The sequence below is a fragment of the Pelodiscus sinensis genome, chromosome 15 (assembly GCF_052426305.1).
Source record: "Pelodiscus sinensis isolate ZL-2025 chromosome 15, ASM5242630v1, whole genome shotgun sequence".
NCBI classification, from domain to species: Eukaryota; Metazoa; Chordata; order Testudines; family Trionychidae; genus Pelodiscus; species Pelodiscus sinensis.
This window is the reverse complement of record NC_143066.1, coordinates 35,889,885-35,905,766: the sequence shown is the minus strand read 5'-3', so window position 1 is coordinate 35,905,766 and position 15,882 is coordinate 35,889,885. Positions and strand designations below refer to the sequence as shown.

General features: G+C 58.8%; 1 protein-coding gene across 1 annotated transcript in view; it reads right to left on the bottom strand.

Annotated features, from left to right (window-relative positions):
• Nucleotides 1-15,882, bottom strand: part of MYO15A (myosin XVA) — a 92,028-nt gene that overhangs the window by 53,039 nt on the left and 23,107 nt on the right. The window contains exons 15-26 of the mRNA XM_089782282.1: nucleotides 14,714-14,809; nucleotides 14,005-14,136; nucleotides 11,665-11,790; nucleotides 11,109-11,186; nucleotides 8,507-8,661; nucleotides 8,016-8,061; nucleotides 6,214-6,338; nucleotides 5,721-5,838; nucleotides 5,042-5,217; nucleotides 4,248-4,332; nucleotides 2,348-2,401; nucleotides 744-825 (exon numbers count right to left, since the gene is read on the bottom strand). Coding sequence (XP_089638408.1) covers nucleotides 744-825; nucleotides 2,348-2,401; nucleotides 4,248-4,332; nucleotides 5,042-5,217; nucleotides 5,721-5,838; nucleotides 6,214-6,338; nucleotides 8,016-8,061; nucleotides 8,507-8,661; nucleotides 11,109-11,186; nucleotides 11,665-11,790; nucleotides 14,005-14,136; nucleotides 14,714-14,809 — 1,273 coding nt within the window. The remainder of the gene's footprint in view (nucleotides 1-743; nucleotides 826-2,347; nucleotides 2,402-4,247; nucleotides 4,333-5,041; nucleotides 5,218-5,720; nucleotides 5,839-6,213; nucleotides 6,339-8,015; nucleotides 8,062-8,506; nucleotides 8,662-11,108; nucleotides 11,187-11,664; nucleotides 11,791-14,004; nucleotides 14,137-14,713; nucleotides 14,810-15,882) is intronic.

Below are 15,882 nucleotides of genomic sequence, written 5' to 3'. Positions count from 1 at the left end.
CTGAGGCCCAGGGGCCAATGACAGAGCTGGGAATAGAACCCAGGCATCCTGACGCCCCGTCCCTTGCTCTAACCACTAGACAGCTAAGCCTAGGAGCCAGTCCGGCTGGCCCCCTGCTGCCAGCGCTCTGAGGGGGGCGAGCCTGCGCCAGTCTCTGTTTAGATGGCAGCTTGGCGCAGTGCTGCTGACTTGGGTAAGATAACAGCATCTGCCTCTAGCCGGCCTTTCTCCCTCAGCGCCCCAAGGCATTGGAGAGGCGGGAGACAGGCCCTTTTCCTCCGTGACTCCCAAGAGCGGCTGGCTAGAATCTGAGCCTACATTTAGGGAGCGCCTCACCTACCACTGCAGGGCAGCCACCTCTGGGGTGGAGTCTGGCGTCTGAGTTGCACAGGAGCAGGCAGACACTGAGCAGGGCGGTCTTGGGCTAACGCTCCTCAGGGCCTGTCCACAGAGACAGGAGGACAGCGCTGGTGAAGCCAGGCCCGGTCCACAACATTTTGGCCCCTGAGGCGGGGAGCTCAAATGACGGCCCCATGTCCCCTCACTTGGGCCAAAACTTTGAAAGGTCTCAATTCTCTGGGTCCTAGTGGTACCCCCCCCCACAGCTCTTTGCCGTGACCTGCCTCAGTTTGCCTCGTGGTAAGGCCAGCCCTGGGTTAAGCTGCCTTTGCTAGTGGCCTGGAGCCCCACAGGACTGTTTGCTGCTGCTCCGGCCCAGCCCTCTGTGGGAAACGCGCACTTACCTGCCACCAGCTCCAGCAGCCCTGCCAGCTCCGCAGGGATTTCCAGGTGCGTCACATCCACCACCTCCCTCTTGGTCAGCTCCTGAGAGCAGAGCACAGAGACGCCGGTCAGCGCGCTATGGTCTGCCCATCGCCCTGCTCCAGCGCCGAGGCGGAGAGCTGGAGGCGCTAACCGGCTTCCCCACATCACCTCTCTGGGTCCAGTCCTCTGGGTGGCAGGCTGGGATGGACCAGCCTTGTCTGCATTGTGCTCCCAGAACAAGGGGTGCAAGTCAAGAGGTGCGCCCGGTGTGCCGCTCCGGCAAGAGCCAGGCTGGGGGCGCTGCTGAGAGCCAGGCTGGGGGCGCTGCTGAGAGCCAGGCTGGGGGCGCTGCTGAGAGCCAGGATGGGGGGGCGCTGCTGAGAGTAGGCCGGAGCATGCACCACCGAGGCTACGTCTAGACTATAGGCTTTTGTCGACAGAAGTTTTGTCGACATGACAGCGTAGACGCAAAGGACAGTGGAGATGCAATAACGCCTTCTGTGGACAGAACTCTGCCGACAGAAGGCGTTATTCCTCGTAGAATGAGGTTTACAGCCGTTGACAAAACTGCTGAGTTGTGTTGACGTTATGTCGCCAGAACCCAGTGGCAGTGTAGACGCAGGTATAGTTTTGTCGAGAAAAGTCCACTTTTGTTGACAAAACCCTGCAGTCTAGAGACACCCTGAGAGCTGGCTGGGGGGCGCCGCTGGGGGGCTCGCTGTGCGCTCTCCCAGCCAGGCTCCTGGGGCTCCTGCTGCAGGCTGGCGTGAGTGGCCCTGCGCGTGCAGCCAGGTGAGGCAGGGGGGCGAAAGGGGCCCGCCAGGGTGCACTGCAGGGGAGGTGGGAAGGCTCCCAGCTGGGCTCCTGATGTGCATGCGGCAAGGCAGGGACCCGCCCACCAGCCAGGTAATGGTAACCTGGCAACGACTGGGACTGGCCCAGCCTCCCCCTACACACACCCCTGCCCTGACCCTCCCCCTGCACTCCCAGCCCCCTGCCCTGACTCCTGCATCCCACCTTCCAATCCCCTGCTTTGAACCCTCACACCCCCAACCCTGACTCCTACATCCTGCCACGTCCCTAGCCCTCCGCCCTGAGCCCCGTGCTCCGCCCCACACTTAATTCTTACAGATACTGCCCTGTCACAACCCGACCCCCTGCCCTGAGCCCCCTCCAAGCCCTGTGATAGGACAGTGCCTGTAAGAAATGTAAGTGACTGTCACCAGAACCCAGCCGCTGGAGATGCAGAGACAGCCACCGGCTTTACACCGTGGGGCCCTGAGCCTTTAGCTCGGGCCCGCCCAGCATTGGCAGGGCGGTGAGTTCAGCTGACACTGTGGGCAGAATGTGGCCCTGAACTGCTTCAGTGGGCAGCTGCCCTAATATGCACCCTCACCCACCACACACAGACACCCCCCCCACTGGCATGCACCGCCCCGCCTGCCAACGCATGCCCTCCACTCGTGCCAGCATGCGTGCACACTCCCATCACACACACACACACACGCCAGTGCACTCACGCACCCGCCACGACATGCTAGACACTCGCCAGCAGGCCCCCCCGGCAGGCACCAGGCATTACCTGCTCGGCCTTTCTCTTCTCCTCCTCCGCCCGCCGGCGAGCCTCCTCCTTCCTCTGCAACCAGAGCACACGGGCACATGGAGAGCAGCAGCCAGCGGCCGTTGCCAGGGCCGGGTCCCTTGCCCGCTAGGAATCTGGTCGGGATGGGAGGGGCCCGGGAGGACGCGGCGGGAATGAAGCCAAACAGCCGGATGCTGGCTGGGGGCTCGACGGCACATGGTCGGGTTCCACTCCTGCCTGCCCCCTTGGCAGAGCTGAGAGCGCGGGGGCTGCAGGCTGGGATTGCAGGGGGAGGGGGCCCAGTCCCTGCCTGCACCAAGCCTGCCTCCATCCTCTCTCTCTCCTGCGTGCTCACCCTGGCGAAAGGCAGCAGGGGACCCTCCAGGCCCGTCACCCCGTGCTCGTCCCCGTCGCCCTGCCAAGCGGGGCTGGACGCTCTTGCCGGTTACTCACCCCGGCCTTGCCATCCAGCTGGAAGCGGACGCGCTTCATGGGCCCCGCCGGGCGCCCGCGCTGCTGCCCTGCCTGGGGCAGGGGACGTGCCCGTCTCGGCACAGCTGGCCAGGGCGGGACTCAGTGCTCGGAGGCGGTTGTGTGTGTTTGCCTGCGGAGCCGGCTAAGCCAAGGCTTAACCCTTCTGCGCTGGCGCCCGGGTGTTTGGCCAGGATGTCCGGCCCCAGCACAGCAGCTCTGAACTGGGGGAGCCCTGGGCAGGGCTGGGCATGAGCACAGCTGGGGGCTCCTCACCCGGAGGGAGGGGAGCATTCACCCTGCAGCTCCCAGCCCATTCGTCCCATAGGCCGCAAGGGCCAGGCCCGGCTGGATCTCCCTGGGCCCCACAGCTGGGGGCCCAAGAGCCATTCGGTAAGCCTGGATGCAGTCAGGATGCCCCAGCCCCCACCGCAGGGAGCGTGGCTGGGAACCCTCTCCCTCTGCCCCATGCTGCTTCCATTCACCCTCTGCTCACGCTGGGTTTGCCCCCTGCCCGCAGGCGACAGCAAAGGTTCCTGAGTCCCCAGCCTGCAGGGAAACGCCCCCCGCCAGCACCGTGGGCAAGATCAGACACCTGGCCTGGTGTCTGCAGGGTGCTCAGCAGCTGGCTCGGGCCCACAGGACTGGCCCCCCGAGTCCAAGATCTGAAGCTGTTCCCTCTGCAATCTCCTCTCTCCAGCGGCTTGCGGGGACGCAGCATTGGGAGCCCCCCCCCCTCACTTAGGCAGACCGGCGCCTGGCCCATGTGACCGCCAGACAATGCCCCGGTGCTGCTGGGGCAAGAGCAGACCCCCCCTTTCCAAGGCGCCATCCAGGTTTGGGCGAATTCAATCCATGTCGGTGTCAGAGTCCCAGCTGTTTTGCACAAGGACGCAGTGCAGCTGTCCCTGTGCAAAGCAGCTGTCACCCGCACCCACCCCGTGCGGCACAGGCCTATAGCAGCCAGGCGGCTTGACTGCACCTCGCACTGCGCCGGAGCCAGGACCTGCCGGCTCTACACGACAGGGGACGGGTTACGTGCTACGTTCTGTCTGTTCCCGCTGAAGCCCCTGGAACCCGCCCCCACAGAAGACTGAATCCTGGCTAGAGGGACCATTGGTGTGACCCAGCCGGGCCGCTCTTGTGTTCTTAGTGCTGCCTGGGCTCTTGGGAACTACACCTCCTGCCCCCACCGCACGCTGGATCTTCGGGGCAAAGGCAGTGCTACAGCACAAGCTAGAGGCAGGGCGAGCTTCTGCCCGTGCCCTGCCATCCCGACCTGCAGCTCCTGCTATTCCACCCCCAGCCCCTCACAGCTCTGCTGCCCCTTCGTCCTGAGCGACAGAGCTCCCTCTGATCCAGGCCCATGGCCCATCGCACGACCCCTTTCCCGCCCCATGCCTGCCCATTCCGCACCAGCCGCTCTCACCTTGAGGTACCTCCTGCGATTCACGTACACGTGCACCAGGGACCGGAACTTGATCAGACTCTTCCTCAGCCGCTTGTACCTCTGCCTGCAGGGAGCAGCGACCCCACGGTTAACGGGGCTGGGGGCAGTCTGTACCCAGGCCCCGAACGCTGAGCCCATGGCGAAAGCCCTGGCACTGCCCAAGCGGCAGCATCGGGACGGTGGGAAATCAGGCACAGGGAAAGGACTCAGAGCTCTGTCTGACCAGCGCTGGCCATGGGCGTGTGACACCAGACTCCTCCTGTGCCACCCTCATCTGCCTGTCGCTGTCTGCTGCCGGACATCCAGGCCAGCTCCTCCCTGACTTTGGCTGGTTGGTTAGGGAGACAGGGCTGGAAATTTCCGTTCTAAGGACAGTCGGCAGCACAGCGTGGCTGCCCTATTGAGGAGTCAACATGCATGTAACATACAGGCCGGGGGCCTGACCCGAACCCCACTTGAACCTGATCAGTCTTGCCAAAGGCCTTTGGATCAGGTCCTCCGGAGTGGGGACGATAGGCCCTGACAGCTGTGCAGGTGGGTCAGACCCCCAGCAGCCTACGCTCAGTCCCTTGACACGGTTTGATTGTGTCTGGATCCCACCTGGTCCCAAAGCGCCGCACGAGGCTCCTTGAAACTCAGCCCCGGAGCGCCCCAAAGGGCAGGAGGCCTTGGCGTGGGCTTTGACCCAGCCCTGTTCCCCAGTAGCTTATCTCTTCCCACGTGGGAGTGCGAGCAGCCGGCTGGGCCCCCCCGGCACAGCCCCGCCTCCGCACCTGGCCAGGTAGCCCCGGGCCTGGCTCTGCAGGAGGACGATCTTGCGGCGCAGCGAGCGGAAGTGTTTCTTGATGAAGAAGGCGCGGGCGTAGTGCTGCAGGGTGAGCGCGGCCCGGTGCAGCGCGCGGTCCCGCTTGCTCTCCAGCAGCTGGTACACGTGCTCCTTCATGAACAGCTGGCGGGAGGGAGAGAGAAACGGCATCAGCCCCAGGGGAGGAGGAGCTGCTGCCCGGCTCGCTCACCTGGCCAAAAGGCCCCGTCCTGCTCCTGCCCCAGGCTCTAGCAGCTCCCACCAGTCTCAGTGGGAACTCTGCTCCTCGTGCCCAGGGCCTGACCCAAGGCTGAGAGGGGGATGGAAAGATTCACTGATTCAGGGGGGCTGGGCCGGGCTCTATGAGAATTAACAAAGCAGAGGTGGGGTGGGTTTGGCTTAATTCTCTGCCCCACATGAGCTCCCTGTAGATGGCCACAGGGCATCTCAGTATCCCGCGTCTGGACGCCAAGGGGTTAACAACACGGGACATGCAGCCGCAGGGGAAGGCACCCATGGTGGTCTGGGACATCCGATTTCCATCCCACGGAAGCTCATGAGTGGAGCCAGGGGGGAGGAGAGGGCAGTCTAATGGGCCCCCAGCCTGGATCCCTTGCTGCCACCGCTGCAGACCGTTGCTGCCGTACCTTGCTGGCTCCGACGCAGTACATGGTGGGGCTCACAGCACACAGCTTCTTCAGCACCTCCACGCAGCTCACGCCGTCCGGCCTGACGTCCGGCCGGAGATCGACCAGGCACCTGTACCTAATTGAGCCCAGGAGCACAGTTAATGCGGGAGACCCAGACTCGAGTCAAGGCAAACTCTCTTGAGCGGTTCCACCCCACACCGGAGCCAAGAACAGGACCCGGAACAGAACCCCGGAGACCCACTCCCCCCAGTTCTCCAGTAAGTTAGAGAGGGAGGAGACCTGTTGGGAGGCCTTTGGGGGAGGTGCAGGATTGCTTCTTGAGGTGCGTCCCCCGTGTGGGGCACCAGCCCCTTCTCAGCTGATTCGAGAGATGAGGAATCAACTTTGCTCTCCCTCTGCCCCACTCCCCCTGTCTACTCGGGCTCCCTTTTGGGACAGGCCCCTTCCCAAAGCTTCTTTGTCTGGAGCCAGCGGCTCCGGGCGGCAGCACCTGTCGATGAAGATGTGGAAGGGGATGCGAACTGGGAAGCCCTCTTTGCGGATGCGGATGGTCTCTAGGATTCCAGAGTACCGGAGCTGGCTGCTGACGATGTCTGCCTCGAAGACAGCTGGCTCCTGAGACGAGGGGGAGGCAAGAGGAGAGTTGTCACGGCCTGGCTTTCATTGCCCGTTGGAGCAGCGGGGACCAGACAACTCGCGAGTGACACAGCCGGGGCTGGTGGCTGTATGGGGACACTGCTGCGTCCTCGGCCTTGGCGCGGCGATCCAGCAAAGCCCTCAAACGCACGCTCAGCGGCAGGCGACTGGATTCAGTGGGACCTAAGGTGGCGCCTTTCTGAGCTTTGCAGCACCGGGGTCTAGGCACAGGGAGCGGCCTGGGGCCCGGGAGGCCGGCGGGAGAAGAGAGAGGGCGAGGTGGAGAAGGCAGCGAGGATTTGAGGCAGCATGGCCGGAGCAGCACGTTTCCTGCGGTTACCGAAACGCTTTGTGCTGTTCACCTGCTTGCAAACCTCCCGTCGTACCGGCAACTGCAGCCGGGTCTCCAGGGGGAGTCTCCTCTCTGGACAAAGCTCCTTTGTCCCATTATTTGCCAAGCAGCACGTCCGCAAAGAGCTTCGATTGGCTCGGCTGTGAGAAATGCTAGTCCAGGGACAAAGGGACAGGAGCCGCCAAGGCCAGATGTGTCTTACGCTGCCCCTGCGGGTCTGGGCTGTGTATTAAGTCTTAGAGCAGGGGTGGGCAACCGACGGCCCAGGGGCCAGATGTGGTCCCTGGCTTGCCTGGATCCAGCCCCCTAGGCTCAGGGATCCTCCCCGCCAGCCCTGGGGAGCCCCCGCTGCCAGTCCAGCCCCCGCTGCCTCCCACCCGACTGATTTTTCTGTGGGTCAGCAGCCCCAGACCCAATAAAGCGCGCCCCACCCCCGGCTTATAGTGTCTCACAGCATCAGCCTCCAGAGGGCAACAGGATGAGAGTCTCGCCCAGCAGAGAACAGCAGGGACGCAGGCTGCGTGAGGCCAGAGACAGACATCGGTGCAGGAAGGGGAGTGGGCAAAGAGCAGGAAGTGCGTTTTGCTTGCGGGCATGGGGGAGAGCAAACAAGGAGAGACAGTGGGTGAGGTCCAGTCTCGGCGCATTGTCTCCTTTTGTTAAGAGAGGCAGATGCAAACCGATATCTCACTTTAGAGCGATAGGCTCCAGGCTTGGGAACAGGGTGAAGCTGTAACTGGAGAGGCACCCGATGCAGTGCAAGCCACATGACATGGAACTGAAAGGCAGTGGGCTGCCAGCAGCCCCCTCCCTCTATGGCACCCGCCGTCACGCCAGCCAGGGTGAGGTACACGTATTGCAATGCCCGTATGGGACACCTTACTCCTTGTGCTAAGTAGCAGGATCTAGTGGGTAAAAAGCCCAGGGCTGAGAGGCAGGGCATTGTCCATTCCCTGATCTGCCACTGGCTCACAGGGTGGCCTTGGGCATGTCACTTTGCTTCCATTTAAAAATATGGGCTCCCTTTGTGGGTGCCTGGCTAGGACGTGATTTACAGAGCTGCTACTGTGCATGGCTGACTTCAGGGTGCATGGCTGTTGCTACGGATACAACCTCTCAGGATATCTAGCCCCTCACCCTACAGCCTGTTCGCCATCCCAACATCTCCAGAGTGCCCACAGTTAAGAGACACAGGGAGGGAAGAGGCAACTCCCTCCTGGGGATTATGTCAATGAGACGTGGCTTTGGCGCTGCTAACCCTGCATCCGGCCCCACTGCCACACCCGTCATGGGTGTATTCTTACCTTCTTGTTGTTGGGTTTGAGGCAGCGGACGAAGAACGGGTTGCACCTGAATCAGAGAGAGAGCTGCACTTATCCGCTGGAGGAGCTGACAAAGGAACCCATGAGCGGGGATGCCAGGACATGCTGGGAAGTTTCCGTTGCATTCGGTGGCCAGGAAATCGAGCCGCGCAGCTGAACTGCTGGCTTCACCCCAGATCATTCTGGGCACATCTGCCAGGCTGACAGCAACTTTCCAAGGCATCTAACTCCCCTAGGCCCCACAAGCGCCTCGCTTCTGGCTCTGGAGAGCAGTGCATTGCAACACTGTGGTTACAACATCCTGGAAAGATCTCTTCCCTCCATGGTCCAAACCAGGACTCTGGGGTGACTCAGGGCAAGTCTCTGCCCCATTCCAGAGGAGGATCTGCCGGGATTTTCCCACCAGCCCATTTCCCCCCTTCCCCGAATAGACAATTTCTGAATCTGTTTCTTTAAGCTCCCTCCTCACTCACCTCTCCATCTTCTCCACCAGGTCCAGGAGCGACTGCTGGAACTTAGCGGCCACCGTTGGGGCTTTATACCGCCGGGTGACTGTGCTGTTCTTCCCCATCATGGTCCTCTGCTGGGCCACTTGCTGGGCATGGCTGAAGAAGAGGTTGGCCACCACCTTGGAAGAAAGGGGGACGGTTGAAAAAGGGGAAGGAATAGGGCTGTGTTGAGACAGTGATGTCTAGTGGCTAGAGCGCTGGACTGGGACTCAGGAGACCTGGTTCAATTCCCAGCCCTGCCAATGGCCTGCTGGGTGAACCTAGGGAAGGCACTGCCCTGCTCCGTGCCTCAGTTTCCCCCTCTGTACAATGGAGACACTGACCTTTTCTGTGAAGCACTTTGAGCTCTGCTGCTAAGAACTATTCTTATTGTTGTTATTCTTCATTATGTCTGCTGTGTCTCCTCAGAGAGTTCAATGCGTAATGCGCAGGAATGGGAGCGAGGGTTCTTGGGCTCTTTTCCCAGCCCCACCACAGATTGACTACGTGACCCTGGGTAAGTCACCGTGACTCAGTTTCCCCCACTGCAAAATGGGAACACCCATATTGTGTCCTCATGGGATGCTGGGAGGCCTCATTGGTTTTTGTTACGTGATCTGTCCGAGACCAAAGGTGCAACAGAAGAGCAGAGTGCCAGGGTAGCTGGAGTGAGATCGGGCAAGCGCGTGCCAGGAGTGAGTGGAGTTCAATGCCTGGTCGAGCACTTGTCTCTAGCATCTGAACAGGAGCATGCTTCACACTTGTCTGCTCCATTGTGCGCACCATCCCCAGGAGCACGGTCTCGGGAGAGGGTGGGCTGTTTGCTAACGCCGTTGGCCAGCTGGCCAGGTGGATTACCAAGTGCCTGTAGGTTGGCAAGTGTATTCATCTTCTGCAGGCGCCTCTAGTCCTACATCCACTCACATCCACATAAGCTTCTGGAATGCAGGGTAGCAGCTGAACAAATCCTTGGGAAACCTATTACAGCGACCCACCCTGTCCCAAGCCCTGGGAAGGGTGACGTGACATCACAGGCCTCCAGCGTGCCTTTCCATGGTTCAGCCTCGGCAGCCAGGGCTTGCATGGTTCAGCAGAGAGCAAGCTGGCGGGCTGCTCTTCGGCGTCAAATAACGGATACTGCCAAGAGGCATGACCGAGTTCCAAGAGAGGAAATCCCCCAGCAGGCCCATAGCCGCTTGACGTGTTAATTACGGACTGGGAAAGAGTCCCACCAGTGGCAGCACGTTCCAACAGTAATATCTCGCTCTTCTCAGTGGTAGACTGCGATGCAGTCTGCATGATTATACAGGCATCGGTGACACTGGTAGCCATTCACATTAAATTAGGGCAGTGGTCACCAACCAGCCGATCGGGATCTACTGGTAGATCTTGGAGCCTTTGATAGGTGATCCTGAGACGCTGTCAAGTGCCAGCACTTTTTTAAGTGCAGGGCACAGAAAGACGGGGGGGGGGAGGGTGCTGACATCAGGGTGCTTCTCCCTCCACCCTGCACCCCATCTCCACAGAGTGGAGGGGAGGGCGCAGGGATGGAGAGAGTTTGCTGGCTGCTTTTGGGAGTGATGCAGGGCCAGAGGAGGGCCAAACCTGCCTTAGCCCCACTGTGTCACCAACCAGCAGCCACCTGTGGTAAGTGGTGCCCAGCTGGAGCCTGCATTCCAAACCCTGACCCCAGTTCTGAACCCCTCCTGCACCCCAAACCCTTGCCCTAACCCTAAGTCCCCCTGCACCCAAACTCCCTTCCAGGGCCTGCACCCTGAACCCCTTCCTGCACCTCAACTCCCTGCCCCAGGTTCATCTCCCAACCCCTCCCACACTCCAAATCCTTTAGCCCAAGATCAGAGTCCACATCCCCCTCCCCCGCACCCCAGCCTGATAAAAGTGTGTGAGGACAGGGGAGGGAGGGAGGATGGAGTGAGCAGGGGCAGGGCCTTGGAGAAGGGGTGGGAAGGAGGCGGGGCAAGAATGTTTGGGTTTGAGGTGGATCCTGGATTGCACTTAAATTCAAAAAGTGATCTCATGCTTAAAAAGGTTGGAGACCCCTGAATTAGAGGGTGGAAAAAATTCTCATGCGTCAGGGCATCTAAACTGACAGCCAGAAGGGTCAGGAAGGAACTTCTGCTACCTCCCCTCAGCATCACCATCCTCAGCATTGGCCTATAGGCAAGGGGTATCACACCACAGAGAGCACTTGGCAGAGCTGGCAAAACACTTGGCATGCAACCCGAAAGCAGGTAAAACTTGCCTGAGTGGGAGCTACAAGCTGGAGGGAGCATTGGCTAAAGCACAGAGCTCTGAGTTAGACTGCCAGGTTTTGGGGACCTGTTCCCAGGTCTGCCACTGACTCACTGAGGTCTGGAGAAAAGTCTAGTCCCAGTAGGCTGGAGACAGAGCTGGGACTAGAACTCTGGTTTCCTTCCTCCATCAGCTGCTCTGCCTTATAGGCCACACTGCTTCCTATACACAATGCAGTGCTGCTGTAACAACCCCCAGCTCCCTCCCTGTCTATCTCCCAGCCAGCACCACCAGCGCTGGTAACAAAGAGTCGGAGACTGGTGGAAGCTCTTACTTTGGTCTTGCTGTTGACAAAAAGGTCCAGAACATCCTGGCGGACTTGATCATAGTTTTTATCCAGAAACTTGTGCACCTGAAAAAACAAACAGAGCCCCTCCCCCCAGTTACTCGGATCAGAGGTGCCAACTCCCCAGCTGCTCCGGGGCTTCAGCACCCCTGGGAAAAAAAACAGGGGGTGCTCAGCCCACACCAGCCACAGCTGTTGGGCAGGGCCACCACTCAGCTGTTCAGCAATTGGCAGGAGGCAGTCAGGGAAGGGGTGGCAGGTGGGGGCCTCGGGAGAGGGGTGAAGTGAGGGCAAGGCCTTGAGATGGAGTGGGGTGGAGCACCCACCAGAAAAATAACAGTGATTTAGACCCATCCGGTATAACAAGGAAGATCTAGAAATTAAGGGCCAGAGGCTCTGGCCACGGGAGTAGTGATTTACCCCAGCTGAGGATCCTGCCCCAGCTGGACAGCAGGGGGGAGAGAGCCAGACTGGTAGCTACCGAGCACTGGTTCTACCCACGTGCCTGTCTCTTGCTCCGAATCCCGCTCCTCCAGCCGCTCACCTGGTAGGTGACTTTGCCAGCATAGTGTTTGATGGTGAACTCCGGGAGAGGCATCTTTGGCTTGGTGTACAATGCACTGGAGCCGTGGTGGTAGTGACACTTCTGCAGGAAAGTATGGTCCGTGGCCTGCGAATGGGAGCAAGGGGCATGGGGTTACCTCAGCAACCTGACTGGCTGCAGCCACAAGCAGGCCGCCTTGCTGTTTTTAGGCAGCCTTTGTCACTGTTTAACCAGCCCCTGTGGAACACTTTGCATCAGCAGGCGGCCAGATGAAAGGCTGGATGGTTACATGGGCAGGGGTAACACTTGTAGCCATTAACTTTAAATTAGGGGCTGGAAAAATTCTCATGCTTCAGGGCACCTAAACGGACAGCCAGAAGAGTCAGGAAGGAACTTCTGATACCTCCCCTCAGCATCACCATGGGCAGCATTGGCCTAGAGGCAAGGGGTATTACACCACAGGGAGCATTTGGCAGAGCTGGCAAAACAGTTGGAATGCAACCCGAAAACAGATAAAACTTGCCTGATTGGGAGCTACAAGCTGGAGGGAGCATTGGCTAAAGCACAGAACTCTGAGTCCGACTGTTAGGTTTTGGGGATCTGCTCCCATGTCTGCCACTGATTCACTGTGTGACCTCAGGCATGTCACCTCATTGGCATGTGCCTCAGTTTCCCCATCTTCAGAAAGGGGATAATAATGCTTCCCTCCTTCCCAGGGGGCTTGGGAGGCTCAATTTATTAACATCTGTAAAAGCTCTTGGAGATCCTTGGCTGGAAACCTCTGTAGACATAGGGGCTACATCTAGACTGGCATGATTTTCCGCAAATGCTTTTAACGGAAAAGTTTTCCGTTAAAAGCATTTTCGGAAAAGAGTGTCTAGATAGGCACGGACGCTTTTCCGCAAAACCACTTTTTGCGGAAAAGCGTTCATGGCCAATCTAGATGCGCTTTTGCGCAAAAAGCCCCGATCGCCATTTTAGCCATCTGGGCTTTTTTGCGCAAAACAGTACTGTGCAAGAGGGCTTTTGCCCAAACGGGAGCAGCATAGTATTTCTGCAAGAACACAATCTTACATGAGAGCATCAGTGTTCTTGCGGAAATTCAAGCAGCCAGTGTGGACAGCTGGCAAGTTTTTCCGCAAAAGCAGCTGATTTTGTGGAAAAACTGGCCAGTCTAGACACAGCCACAAAGTATTTAACCTATCTATACCCACCTGGGACTTTCTGAACCTCTCCATGTCCCGGAGGTGTCCCCATGACCACACACAACACCACAGCAGCAGAATAGCTGGACTGTAGACCCTTCCTGCTCTAAGGTCATGTCTTCACTCTGGGGATGATCCACACTTCCACGATTGATCTTCTGGAGTTTGATTTAGTGAGTCTTGTTAAGACACCCTAAATCAAACTCAGAGAGTCCTCCCCCGCCTCCCTATCAGCCGGTACTCCTGTGAGGAGTAAGGAAAGCCAACAGAAGCATTTGCTCCCCTCAGCCTCCCGCTATAGGGACTGTGGGGAAACTTGAATCAAGGTCCGTCGACTCCAGCTACATAATTAACGTAGTTGGAGTTACGTCTCTTGATTTGACTTTCCCCTTTAGTGTAGACCTGGCAGTATGTCTATACCAGAGCTAGAGTATAATTTCTTAGGTAGACATACCCTTAACAGTGTAGCCCCAGCTGAATGGGAGAGTTTGGTGCTCTGAGCACATTCCTAGGTTTCAGACAAGATTGTACACAGGGAGGTTAACTTGTCCCACCTCCCAAAGCTAGCCTGCTCTTTTTAGCACACTAGCTCACTCACAGCCAGTGCAGGTACAGCTGCCTGAGCTGGAAAATTACATCCCAGTGGGGATGTAGCCTTAAACCCAAGCCCTCTTAACACTCGAGCTAAGGGAGAATCTCGTCCAGCAGCACAGGGTCTGTGACACGCAGTCGTGCAACTCAAATTCAATCCAGCAGAGAACCCTGGTGTGCACAAAAGGAGAGGAACAAACTGGCTTGTTGCCCTGCTTGGCCACATTCATCCCTGTTGGGAGGGCAGTGGAATCGTGCCTGTTCATGCAGCAGCTCTGAATTTGGATCAGTCCCATTCGTGAGACCATAGGATGCCTCCAGGGTCCCTCTCAAAAGCTTATGTGCACAAGGATCACAGTATGTCACTAAGGCTGCCTGCCTTCACAGGGACCGACATCAGGGTCAGCCCTGGGCCTGGCAGAACAGTCCCATCGCTGCTGCATCTGCCGGAGCTCTCTGCTTAGCTACTCGTGCTCACGTGTAAAAACAAAGAGCAATTTGCCTACAAGATGCAGGCAATGCTGAGCCTCCGCAGCGCCGCTACCTGAGGGAAGGAGCTCTGATCATCCAGGATCCTCAGAATCCCATGTGGCTTTTGCGCAATGAGGTCAATGCAGGGCTGGTTGTCACTGAAGGTGATTTCTTTCCACTCGATCTGTTCCCGGATGTACTCCTCCTGCAGGAAGTGCATAGCACAGGGAAGCAAAAGGCCTCAGGGTTTCGGGCTTCATCAGCTGGCTGACTGATCTGTATTACGATTGTTTGGCCTTGACACAATTTTACCAGGATGGCCTTTCCCAGAAGAGCCCCTATTATTCCGAGGGCACAGGGAGCAACCAAAGGCACACAGAATGAGGGGTTTCAAATAATCCTGGAGCCAGCCCTGCAGGCTGTGAAGTAAGCTCTGGGGACTGGAAAGGGCTGAACCCAGGGCAGCCTTCTCCGGGTGCTGGAACTTGGGATGTGGGGGGCACACTCACACCCGCTAGCTTGATACAGGGTTTGGTTCTCGGCTCCCAGCACCCCCACTATAAAAATGGTTCCATCCCCCCGGACTTCCCTGAGAGGCTGATGTTATAAAGGGGGACTGGACTGTTCACTCACTTGCCAGGTTGGCAAGTAGCATACGGGCCAGGAGCTGCCTCGATTTCCCCCCAGCTTGCCCAGCGTACAGGCCAGGAGCTGCCTCAGTTTCCCCGTCCCCCCCCCCCAGAGTACAGGTCAGGAGCTGCGTCCATTTCCCCCCAGCTCACCTGCTCCTCCTTAAAGACGATCTTGTTGAAGAAGAATTGCAGATATTCGTTTGCATAGTTGATACACAGCTGCTCGAAGCTGTTAAAGCTGAGGTCCTGTGAAAAACAGAGGCCTCTGTGAAGCGCGCCTGGAAGGAGGCGCAGCAGGGCTAAGGGATAGGGAGCAAGCACAGACGACCCCCCCCCCACACACACCCTGGGAGCTCGCATGTTCTTCCTGGCTTTGCTCCAGACTGCAAATGCACTTGCTGGGCTACAGCCTCCCTGCCCTCCGTGCTCACAGAGAAGGACCATGTAAGATGGCCTCATTTGACACAGCCGGCTGCATCTCTCGAGGACTGGAACAGCCTGGTGTGCTGCAGCCCAGGACTCAAGGGGCTTTGGGAGGAGCAGCGGAGGAGAGAAGGCGGTTAGGGCTGAGATGCACTGGTCCAGCTGGACTGGAGCAGCAGATAATGCGAGACAGCGAGACTAAGTCACATTGGCAGAGCGGTGAGACAGCCTGGGGTTGGCATAGCAGAGAACTGGATTGTGTAGGGCCAGGATGCTGAACTAGACGGGTCACAGACTGATCCTGCCTGGCACCTCCTATGTTCTTATGGGCAGGAAGGCGGGGGGCAGTTTAAGGGGGAAGGGCTTAGGAGCGTGACAGCAGACAGAGGTAGAGTTCAGGGCAGGCTAGGGTGGTGGGTGAGGATCCGCAGAGCCGGGGCGGCGAGGCCAAGCGTGGAACACACACAGACACCCCCAGTTCTGGAGGCAACAACGCTGGGGCCTGACATCACATTTGCAGGGCTCTGTTCTGCGGAGGATGGGAAGAGACTAGAGGTGGCAGCTTTGGACTTGGACCTTAGTGAGTGTCCTGCCTTAGGCAGCAGCACCATCCACGTCTCCACACCATTCCCAGATCCTCTCAGGAGACCTGCTGCTGGCACGTTTCCAGGGCAACGAGGCCTGTGTCATCCAGGCCTGTTTGGATTAAAAGCCATGGACGTGGGCAGCCGGGAATGTAGGCAAGCAAAGTCTTCCCCAAATTGCCTACATGCCCCGGCCGCCCTCCAGGTGGCCAGGAAGGATTGGGCTGGGGTGGATGGGGCTTGGTCCAGGGGTGGGGCCTCGGGTGGATGGGGTGAGGCTGGGGTTGTCTTCCCCAGCTGGGCCTTCACCTG